The sequence below is a fragment of the Belonocnema kinseyi genome, chromosome 2 (genome assembly GCF_010883055.1).
Source record: "Belonocnema kinseyi isolate 2016_QV_RU_SX_M_011 chromosome 2, B_treatae_v1, whole genome shotgun sequence".
Lineage (NCBI taxonomy): Eukaryota > Metazoa > Arthropoda > Insecta > Hymenoptera > Cynipidae > Belonocnema > Belonocnema kinseyi.
Window position 1 is genome coordinate 31,369,734 of NC_046658.1, and position 12,078 is coordinate 31,381,811.

At 35.7% G+C, this 12,078-nt stretch overlaps 2 protein-coding genes across 2 annotated transcripts in view; both read left to right on the top strand.

Moving 5' to 3' along the window:
• LOC117166961 overlaps window positions 1-12,078 on the top strand; it is a 54,685-nt gene that overhangs the window by 11,275 nt on the left and 31,332 nt on the right. The window lies entirely within an intron of this gene.
• Window positions 7,165-9,655, top strand: LOC117166962. The gene is made up of 3 exons (XM_033351458.1): window positions 7,165-8,645; window positions 8,768-9,053; window positions 9,174-9,655. Exons 2-3 carry the CDS (start codon window positions 8,984-8,986, stop codon window positions 9,452-9,454), a joined length of 351 nt encoding a protein of 116 aa, XP_033207349.1. The 5' UTR covers window positions 7,165-8,645; window positions 8,768-8,983; the 3' UTR covers window positions 9,455-9,655.

Below are 12,078 nucleotides of genomic sequence, written 5' to 3' on the forward strand. Positions count from 1 at the left end.
GCGGATAGATGGTTCGTGTACCAATGGTTTCTGCTGAATATGGTTACAAAAATAAATGGGCAGTCGCGGACAATTGTCCAGGGGTGGTCACGAAGGATTTAACGCCCAAGCGGAGGTGTGAAACCCGTGCTGAAAGCCTAATGGCACCTGTGTGAGGTATCTAGAACGGTGATTCTGGGATACCGGGTGACCTCTCAGAGTACGCAACCTTATTCTTGCATGCGGGGCTCTAGAAGGATGGACGAACCCCTTTCCCTAGCTTTTTGTGGGAACAACAATGAAAACCCCAAACATAGTTGTAGTAAGTGCGGTTCAAAACAGCAGAACGTGCAGGGCTCCCGACAATGGGTCGGCCAATAATGCCGACCACTCTAGAGCTGGGGGAGCCAATGAAAATGGATTCAATGCGATGGATCGGCGGAATCTCGGGACCTTTAGGTGGACGGAGCGACTGAATCACGACTTGATAGAGTGCTACGATGCGAGTGTGACTCCTGAACGGGGTTACATGGCACGGCTGCATGCTCTGTGTTGCGAGAAACACCCGGAGCTATCGCACTTTTCGCAGCAACGTCTGCGAAACCATGCTGAACTACTCCGTAAAAGGGGCTATGTAAGCGGAACGCCTACTCTACCACAGCTAGAACAAGCCGGCAACAGAAAAAGAGAGGCGACACTAAGACCAACCGCGGACAGGCATCCAATAGAGGTCTGGCTGAAACGGATGTCGAGCTTCGTGGAGATTTTTCGGAAGAATCCGACCTCTGGGATATCAATTGTTTTGTGTATAATGCAGCGAGAGCTTTGGCCGATGCGAGCCGTGAAAAAAATCAACGATTGATCATAAGACCAAAAGACGAATGCACCAACTCACCATAAATATAGGCTGGACAATACAGTACGCGTCCCGCATTCAGTGTGTGATTGACGACATCACATCTGGCAAAAATTTTACCGGCAAGGTTCGAAAGTTTGCGTGCGAACTCCGGACCCCTTATCACAAACTTAACAAGCATAGACTGTACGAAGTCTCAGATAACATAAATAGCTTCAAGGAGCTGTGTGATGCCCTCACAACAGCTGATGAAGAATGCGAACAATTGCAAGCCAATCACTTGTCTGATCACACTGTATAAGATATTCACAGCTATCCTAACTGATAGGATTGTTCGGGCAATTGAACCTGTGTGGCAAGAAGTGTATGAACAACGCGGCGCAAAGAAAGGCGTAGCAGCCCTGGCGGACCTAAGGAATTTCAACGTAGAATCCGAATTTCAACAATTTAAAAGTTGATTTTGCTGTTTTTTCGAGTTTATTAAAAAGTAACCGAATGGGGACCCAATGGGGTCTTTATGGTACTTTGCAGAAGCTCCATTCGGTCCCTTCGGTCCGTCAGGGAGGATGTCGGGAGTACCTGCTTATCGATACATGTAACTGCAAAGATGCAGCGTACTACCAGCGTGACCTATCGAAGTCCTGGATTGATTACCGGAAAGCTTTCGATTCGACCTCCCATAAACTTATCATCTGTCTTTTGAAAATCTTAAAGGTTCATCCGCAAATAGTAGGGTGCATAGAGAGATTGATGCCGCTTTGGAAAACCAGATTTACTATCTCATCTGGCAAAAATCGTGTGACGACTAACAAGGTCACGTTTCAGAGAAGTGTCTTTCAGGGCGACACCATGAGCCCACTCCTCTTTTGCCTTACATTATTGCCACTATCTCTAGCACTGCGCCATTCTGACGGGTACTTGTGCGGCAAACCTGCAGATCAAAAGTACAAGGTCACTCATGTATTTTACATGTTACGATCTCAAGATCTATGCTAAAAACAGAGAGCAACTGCATCTAGCTCTGGGGATTGTCGAACGATATACTAAGGAAATTGGAATGGAATTTGGTTTAGACAAATGCGCCAAGGTTTATTTGAAGTGAGGAAAACTTAATGGCATCCCTGAAGATCCTGAGCTCGTTGATAGAAGCGCCATACGACACCTTTGCGCTGGAGAGACTTATACATACTTGGGCGTGCCACAGAGCCGCATTCAGGATGTGACATCTATAAAGGATACTCAAAGTGGTCGCGGAATATTGAATCTTGAATGTCTTCACAACAGGATTATTCTGGGTACAGCACATAGAGTCGCAAATGGAAGAAACCCTCTTCTTAAAATGGTCAGGAAGTACGAAGAAGTGGGCAAAGGAGCGTTTCTGTACAAAACAGCGGAGGAGGCTGCTGAAACACTCGGACTTAACTTCAGTATTAGGGGTGAGCAAAATGCATCAAATCTTATCTATCTTGAGTACTCACTCCTGAAAGCGCGGATTAAGAAAGCACAAGAGAAAAACTTCTGTGAACAGCTCCTCGATAAGAGGATGCACGGCATCTTCCACAGAAATATGGAGGATCAGTCAATGTCGTGTGAGCTAACTTTTGCCTTCCTTAAATCACCCGCATTGAAGTCTGGCACGGAGGGTTTCATTTTGGCATTGTCAAGACGTTTTCATTTCCACCTTAACACACCGTCACCACATTTTGAGCTAAGACATTCCCGATGATAGCTGCAGGGCGTGCCATGCACACCCCGAGCATTTGGTACACATACTATCTAGTTGTTCAACTCATGCGGGAACAGCCTACATCCAGAGGCACAATGCTGCACTAAGAGTGCTTTATTAATATCTCTGTCACTCTTACGGCATTAATCTTGATATCGCTCCTCTAAATGCTCCTAGGGAAGTCGAGTGAATTGTTAAAAATGAGAAGTGCCGTATATACTGGAACTTTATATTTTCCACAATTTTTTCTGTTGCACACTCGAGGCCTGACATGGTTCTTCTTGACTTCGAAAAGCGAACCATGTTCGTTATCGAATTTTCAGTATCATCTGACAAAAACATCATAGCCAAGGTGAATGCGGCAATTGTACCCGGAATATTCTGTTCAACTAATCATGCTTATCATCGGAGCTCTTGGAGGTGCCAAACTTTCACTGGTTAGTAGCCTGAAAAGCATCCCTGCGTGTAAACAATATTCTAAAACACTTATGGGGAAAATGCAGAAGGTGTCCGTCCTTGGGTCACTCCGTGTCCTCAGGGTGCACGAGACTTTTGCCTGATCGTTGTATTGATTCCGTTACAGACTGTAACCACCTATCTCACGGTCGTGAGACGTGGTTGTGGTTAAAATTTTACCGCGATTTCACTGGGATCGGGTGCAGTTTTTCAGATTAGCACCCGCTCCCGGCGAAATCCTACGGTTGTCCTAATAACACCGGATTTCAAGTTTTTAAAAGCTTGAAAAGTTTCAAATTGTAAAGAAAAAGTCAAAGTGAAAAAATTAATGTTTAACAAAATAGCTAATTTTTTACACAAAATTGGATGTTTTAATTTAAATTATGAAGCTTCAACGAAAAAATTAATCTTTATAAAAGAGTTAACTTTCAAGCAAGTTACTGAATTTTCATAAAAAAAGCAATTCTGAATCGTTGTTCGTTTCTTGAATGAACAAACTGAAATTATAAAATATCAATCGATTATATGTAATCGTTGTCTTTATAAAATACGGAGAAACGATTACTTCGAATTCCGGAATTAATTTGAAATCATCCAGGTAAAGCTTCATGCACATAAAATAAAGTGATCTTCCTACCTTTGTCTTTGTAATTTTGTTGAAAAAATCTGCAATATTTCCAGGTCCATCGCGTTTTCTTTTTTTCGATTGTTCATGATTTATGATCACAAGACAGCACCGTGAAGTAAAAAGGAGAAATGTTTCGTAAATTCAGGGGGAATTGAGTTACACACAATATATTAGTCAACTCAGTTCATCCTCTTTTCCAGCTCCTCCAATTTTTCAGGTCGAATAGAGACAAACTTGTAAATTACTGTAAGTCTCTAAACGCAGATTTTTGGGTACTTTAGAAGCTTTTAATTACTTTAAAGATTCTATTGCCAACCAGCTCTCCTCGAGTAAGGTTTAAGAGAGCATGTAATAAATATGCACTTTAATCATTGGTGCTCTAAAATTATATTGTACGGCTACCCGTGTGGTCTTAAAATTAGTTCATTTCCAGTAGTGTTACAACATCGATGACGAAAAATCGGAACTATCGATGTTTTCCTTGCGATGATCGATGTTTTTGGAACGATGTTTTACTTTCGATCCATAGATTCAAACATCGATGTTTTCTTTCCGATGTTTTGGAAATTTTCAAATTGCCAAACCAAGACGTCACTTTACACCAACGGTAGAATAAAACAAGGTATTGTGATGCTGTATTCACATGCATTTCTACTAGTCGCCAGCCAGCAGAAAAGTCATAAGAGTAAAAGAAATAGAGAGTATTTTTCTTCCAATGTTCCGCTCTGTGTCTCTCTTATTCGTATGACTCTTCCGCTGGCTGGTGATTAGGGATGACTAGCTTGCGCTAGTCGTTAATTTCCAATCGTGTGAAAGAGCCCTAGCCTCTTTTGGGTGTAAATTTACTCACTCACTTTTAATGCAGAAATGGATGCTCAGACTAAATCTGGAAATAAGCCACGTGGTGATCTTTTCCCTCTCTAGTCTGTGCTTTTGATACTGGACAAAAGTGGCTTTTTAAGTGTTTCAATTTTTTGGTAAGTTTCTAATTTTAATACTTTTTGCTCAACTTTTCGAAAATAATATACATAATCCGCGTGTTATCTGATTATTGATATTTTAACCTCAAAAAATAGTTGAGTTTAAAGTGTAATAAAATGTGAAAAATTGTTATAATATGTTTTAAGTACCAATATGAATATTTCGGAACCTTTCTACAATTATACGAGATGTTTAAAGACAATTTTTTGTCTTTACGAAATTACAGTTTTCGTATGGTGCTCATGTTACAATAATGCCTAAAAAAACGAGCGGAGTCTTGAAATATTTTCCAGAAGTACTAGTCGGACAAAAATCTCGTGGAAAACTATGTGATAAAATGCTTACGTATTCTGGAAATACGACAAATTTATGGAGTCATATTAATTCAGTTCATGAATCAACGATAGATAAAAGTCATATGTGGAAGGTAAAAGAGGAGATATCGGAAAATTCCAGACAATCAGAATCGTCTTCTGAACCTGGATCATTAAAACGCACTCTCGCTGATTCATCAGAAAAGATGTCTGCTAAAAAGTCAAAAATTGAAGGGTTGAGCTAACTATTTACGACTACTCTGTTTTATAATTTATCACTTTAAATTCATATTTTATGGTTCTTGGACTCAAGCTCTTACCTAATAGTTAAACTGCCTCCCCTTCTAGAAATACTCATTTGAGATCAATAAGAAACGATAGAACTAATCTCTCAATCGTTCCGAATCATGTTTCTTCATTGTTATAAAACGATTGAGAACAATTAAGCATTTTACATTTCCAATTGTTTCCATTCAGGTAGTTCGAATTTGGCATGAGATAGCAGGACTTTCGCATGACGGGAATTATTTAACAACAGTTATTCACTTTTCTGGAAGAAAATCAATTTTAAACACTGTATATTAAATAATAAAGTAAATAGAAATATTATAGGTAATTTTTACCAGACGAACCTGGCGCTACGATAACAACTGTGCTAATACATTAAAAATATACAATCAGATACGCGATAAAAATCAAAAAGTTGATTTTATATTAGTGAAAGCAGCAAAATTGTTGTTATTTTTTAATTATCATGCGCTCTTGGATCATTTACTATAGTGAATATTTTATAAAGCCTTAAAGGTTTTAAAATCGGTTGAGATTAAAACAAAATTAAAGGAATATTTTAAAAATTAAGTCGAAAATGTTTAATAATTTTAGATTTAGGTTTTAAAAATAAGTGAAATGCTAAATAAAAATGTTCAATCATTTTAAAGATTAAAGACTTTTAAAGCCTTCAAAATGCAATTACAATTTTAAATGACAAGCGTTTTAATTGAACAATTTTTAATTAAATGCACGAAAATTTGTATAATTGTAGATCAATGTATTGAAAATTATTTGGCTTTAATTTTAAATTGTTAAAAAATTAATCATTCAAATTCAAACCTTTTGAAAAGAAAGGTATAGTACAAAATCATAATAAAAACTAAAATGCAGACATTAAAAATAAAAAAATAAACTACTGAATCCAAAAAACTGAAAAGCATTATGAAGTGAATAATTTGAAATTAAAACTCTAATGATTGAATATTCTTCAATTGATAATTTAAAACTTAAAATATTTATTGATTTCAAATTGCAAAAATTGAACGAATTTTTTTACCAGGAAGAGGTCTCAATTCTTAATTCCTAGCCATCATTAACGCATAGATTCATCTTATGATTAAAAACCGTTTTATTAATTCAACTTTCTAAATATAACAGTAAATTTACTTTTTTTATTATTCACAAGGTAGCCACTAAAATCGAAAAAATTTGGAATCATTTTCCGGTATAAAAAAATGTACACGGAATAGAGGAACAGAATAAAACTCAAATTTTAAGTTTTCAAAGTTGAACCTTTTTTATTTAAAGTATTTTAGACTAAATTGCAAATTAAACCATTCGAAGTAGAAGTTTTCTGAACACTGAGCATTTTAAATGTATAATTAAAACTATTGAAACCAGCTGTTTCGAGTTAAAAACTTTAGAATGTATGTAAAAATTACAAGCCATCTGGACACTTCTTCTAAATAAAGCATTCCGAATTTTACAATATGGTTTCAGAAGCCTGTAACTTTGTATATATTAAAATTATGCCATGTGAAATTGAAGTAATGAAAAATGTAATTTTTTATCTTGATGCGATTTGATTTGAATAAGTACAAATTCAGAGACTTATAAAATAAACTTTTTAAAATTCGGGCTCCTAAGCTGCTTAATTGTAAACTTATTAATTTTTTTAAATTTTAGCATTTCAAACTCAGTTTCAAAAAATTTTTTAATTTAAAATCAAACTTTTATTCTTTGATAGGCTAAAATGTAGAAAAAATTCGATACTATTATATGAAAGTTTATGAACATATGATTTTAAGGTTAGGCATAGACAAACCAAATTATTTTAAATGTTAAAAATGGAATATCTCAAATATTTAAAATTAGAAACTTTCAAGAATTTCAAATCAAACTTATTTAAAAACTCATAATTTTTATATTGCAAGAAACTTAAAAGTATTAGATAAGTATTTCTACTAAAAATATTAAAAAATTCAATGAGTTACCTACAATTTATTTAGCCCGAGTTTTAAAATGTAAGCGCCATCCTAGGTTCTATAATGATTCCAATCGTTTTCAATTGGGTATCTATGATTCTGAGTAAGGGGTTAATATTGTCACTACATTATTTTAATATTGCTATAATTATTTACAAGCGGGGTTTCACTCTTTCAAACAAAAAAATGTCTACAATATGAATATAAACCGAAGTAAATAAACATCTTGCAACAATATAACCACTAAATCAAACTACTACTACCTACTTGATAATTACACTAAATCACTGACACGTCGGTGAAATGGCATGGTTTTTACATGTTGTTATAACCCGAGATACTATCGATTTTTCATTCGGTATACCGCCTGAACAAATATTCTAATTTTTCTTCTTAACATTTTTGTTAAACCATTAAAAGTTTCATTTCTAGCCAATAAAAGCGTGCGCGTCATGTGCGTTACAAACAAAAACTGCAGAGGGCGCACTGCATGCAAATGCATTCACTCAATTCAATACGATCGAATGCGATTGGGAACAATTGACACAGTAAGCAGCCATTTAAACCGATACAACTTTTGATCACTCTTAATCGTCGTAAATCGTTTCCAATAGATTATTTCTAGAAGGGTCATTTTACTCAATAAACACTAGCATTAAATATGTTTTCATTATAAGCAGAACTCCTTTTTCAAATAAAACTTCATGCAGTGAGAAAAACGGTTTACTTTTATAATTTTGACGAAAAAAGAAATTTTCGAATGTTTATAGGTTAGTTCAGGTTAGTATTAAGAATTCAATTACACGTAAACATTATTCAATTGAATAGATTTCCCTTTCTATACTAATTTCTATCTCCAAAAAGAATACAGCTTGGTACCTCAAAATTTTTCATGCTAGCATTTATTTAGTAAAATGAAGCGATTGAAATTTAAGGTTAGAGATCGAGTCAAACAGCCTTAAATAACATGTGTGTGTGTGTGAACCCCTATAATTTATTATAATTTGCAGGATAAAATAGATTTTATAAAAACTATTGTTTGAGTATTTTACAGATTTCAACTAAAGTAAGTCAGGCACAGAAAGTGCCATTAAAATTAAAACAACTAAACCTTAAAACGGCTTATGACAATTTTTCGTCGTATAAAGAGGGTGGTACAAAGAACAAAACATTAAACGATAGAATATTATTTATGATCTGCAAAGACAGCACGCCATTTTCAATTTCTAAACATGAAGGATTTAAAGATGTTTTAAAATGTGCTGTTCCTCAATATGAAATGCCAACAGGCATCACTTTCTCGAAACTGCTTGATTCGAAATATGAGTCTCTCTCCTTAAAATACAAGCAAGAATTGAAAAAATCGGAGGATTTGACTTTAACATGTGACATTTGGCGTGACACTATGCAGACACGAATTTTTTTGGGTGTAACTGCACATTTTGATAAGGTAATGATCTCAAGTCTGCTATGCACATACTCTTAATTTAGCGGTTGAAAAGGCACTTGAAACAGTGGATGATCTCCTCGGTATAATTCAAAAAGTTAAATCGATTGTAACTTGGTTTAAAGTATGCATAAATGCAAGCGATGACCTTCGAAAAGCACTTCGAAAAGTGTCATGCGGATATTAGAACCAATGGAGGAAGCAACTAGACACGTCTGCGGTGAAAAATACGTCCCCAGCAGTATAGTCACCCTTTAGTGTCTTGTTTAAATGAAACTGCTGACAACTTAGAGCCAAAAACCGAAATAGAAAAACAACTGCAGCAGCAGTTATTGAATCAAATGACAGGTCGCTTCGCAAATCAAGAAAAATCGCAAAGAGAAGACAAATCTGCTGAAGTCCCACAGCCAGGTATAAGCATGTCGCATTATAGAATTTGTATTCGTATAGCCCTCAAATAAAATTATTGAGATGTACTTTCATTTTACGTGAGTTGTGCATATAAAAATATTCTATTTCTTATGATTTCAGCAAGTGGAAAGTCTGCATCTTTGTGGAACGTACATCGCAGAGTTGTTCTTGAAGCATCACAGAGAAAGGACGCAGTAGAAGAAAGTTTCTCTCAAGGAGATGAATTGTCAGTATTTTTAAATGCTCTGATCGTCAATGAAAAAAAATCCTTGGCAAGAATGGTCAAAACTGGCTACAAGGTATCCAAAACTGGCGAAAATATCCCCAAAGTTCCTTTCTATTGCTGCAACACGCGTTCCATGCGAATGGTTTTTTTCGAAAGCAGACTACCGTTTAAATAAACAAAGAAATCGGCTCTCGGGACCAAAGTTGCTGAAGCAATTGTTCTTGCAGTCGATTTCTAAAGCAGATTGATAGTTCAATACGTGGAAAGAAGTGTTTGTTTGTTTTTGATACCCGTTTTTATTATAGATTTATGTATATACCACATTATATTATATATGTATTTAGTATTTATTATATTTTATAATATAATGTTCTTTATTTGAATATTATTACTGGACATGGTTTTAAAATTTTATCAAAGTTTGAAAAGTGTTTTTTTTTTATTATTATTATTTTCTATTTGCAAAATGTAATAATCTTAATAGATTGGTTTAGAATCAACCACTAATATATTATATTAATAGTATCATATATTGATATATTTTTAAGTTTTTGTATACTTATATTATTTAATATTTCATATTCTATAATATATTTGATATTTTACATTTGAAGAAAATTATTTTTCAATCATCAGTGTTTTTTTCGATACATCGATGCTGTCTACAAATGACCTGATATATCGAAAACATCGAAGGTTTGTTTTGAAGCTAACATCGATGTTAAACATCAATCCTGGCTACGCCGCTGTACCTGAGTACCTGCGGAGAATTTCTCAGAGCTTCTCAGAGCCTTGAGAATCTTTAGCATATACTCTGAGATTTCTATCGGTAGGGTGAACTCAGGGAAGGGATGATTACTTCGGGCTCTCTCATGAGAAACCGAAAAAATAAAAAACATATGCCCATGGTTTTGGTAACTTTATCTAACACACCACAAGCAAAAGATTTGTTCAAACTGCATCGCTTGCTTTTATCCAAATAAAAGTGATGCGTGTGTTGAGCATAAGGAAACTTCTCAGTGCTTCAATTGTTAGAAATTTTATCATGTTTCTGATATGTATCCTGCTACTCCATACTATGTCAAATATTGGGTTCCGTATAACAGTGGCAGCTGCAAAAAAAGATGCACAGACTCCGGCCACTTGTGCTAACTGTACTGAAAATCACCCAGAAAAATATAGAGGATGCTATGCTTTTTAGAAAGCCTCTACAAAATGAATCAAATATACGAAAACTAAAAATATCCCAAAACAGAATCCTAACAGCAAGCTGCCCGCATCCCAAAATGACCCTCAAATTACAAAGTCTACGTCCTCTAAAAGTCAGGTTCCACAATTCAAGAAAACCCCAGTAGTCACACTTAATCAAAATGCAATCTCACAAAGCATTAAGCTCAACTTAATCAACCTTATAAAAGATTCCACAACCTTAGCCGAAACTATTATAATTCGCGGCTATAAAATTTATAGAAATAATACCAACAGAGGAACAAATATTTAAATTAAAGAAAATATCGGCCACCACGAATGAATAATCCCTGAACTAAAAACACTCGAAGCCACTGCTGTATGAATAAAAATACACGAGAAGTCACATGCCATTGTTTCGCTCTACCAGTCTTCCTTTCGAGAATTTGTAAACAATGATTACAACAAAATATTCAAACTTGATATTCAATAATTACTGCAGGTGATTTACACGCCAAACATTTAGCCTGGAATAGCAGAATAACCAAAAAATCGGAAAACAATTATTTGAATTCATAAATGACAGGAATCTCTCGGTTTCAGCATCAGAATCTCATACATTTGTTCCCCCACGGTAAAAAGCCCGGTCACACCTCGCTACAACTTCGCAAAAGCGAACTGGCAAACATTCAATTCCGCTCTGAAAACTTGAATTAATTTTGAACCCAAGCTAAAAAATTCTACCCACAACGACGAAACCATAGATAACCTCAAGTCTATTATAAACATTGCCATTTACGCTTAGATTCCTCTGCCTACTGTTAACAAATACCATCCATCACTCAGTCCCGAGATTTGAAACAAAGCCATCTGACTCACAATACGGCAGCTTACTAACTCATGCCTAACTCACCTTTCTCTTATCTTTAATGCCTGTACTCAACTAAGCTACTCTCCTGAATCTTGGAGTATATCTCACATTTTAGTTTTTCAGAAAAAAGGCAAGGATCCATATCGTCCAACCAGCTACAGACCCATTAGTGTTTATAATACAATAAGCAAAATTTTTGCAAAAATAATACTCGCGTAAACTATCACCTCGAAAAAAACAGCATCCTTAAACCGCATAAATACGGTTTTAGAAAACGTCGCTCTACGTAGCACATGATGCTCAAGCTCACCGAAGCCATTAGTCTAACTTTCAATCGAAGAAAACATACTAGAGCTGTTTTCATTATTATTACACCATTAAGCCATTTCCCTTTCGGGTTAGGCATGACTCACTCGGTAGGAGAAAGGAGTAGTGAGTGGAGGGGATAGAGATTTTTCAGATTGATCGAGAATTCTCGTGCTATTTAAGTAAATAACACGTTCGTCCCGCAACACTGCTCAGACCCAGGTTGCTGATCAATCTCTCTAGCAATCACCCCAAGCGAAGAACCTCACGAAGTCGTTTTATAAGGTTCCCCACTTGGGTCCATTAGTAGCCAAGGTCTTCTGTTTCAGGCATCATTCACTCTACTGACACTCTTTTTATTAACTATTTGCCGACATACTTTCCTGTCCTGGCATACTTCTCTAGCTTCTTTTATGTCCATGCATTTTTTCATG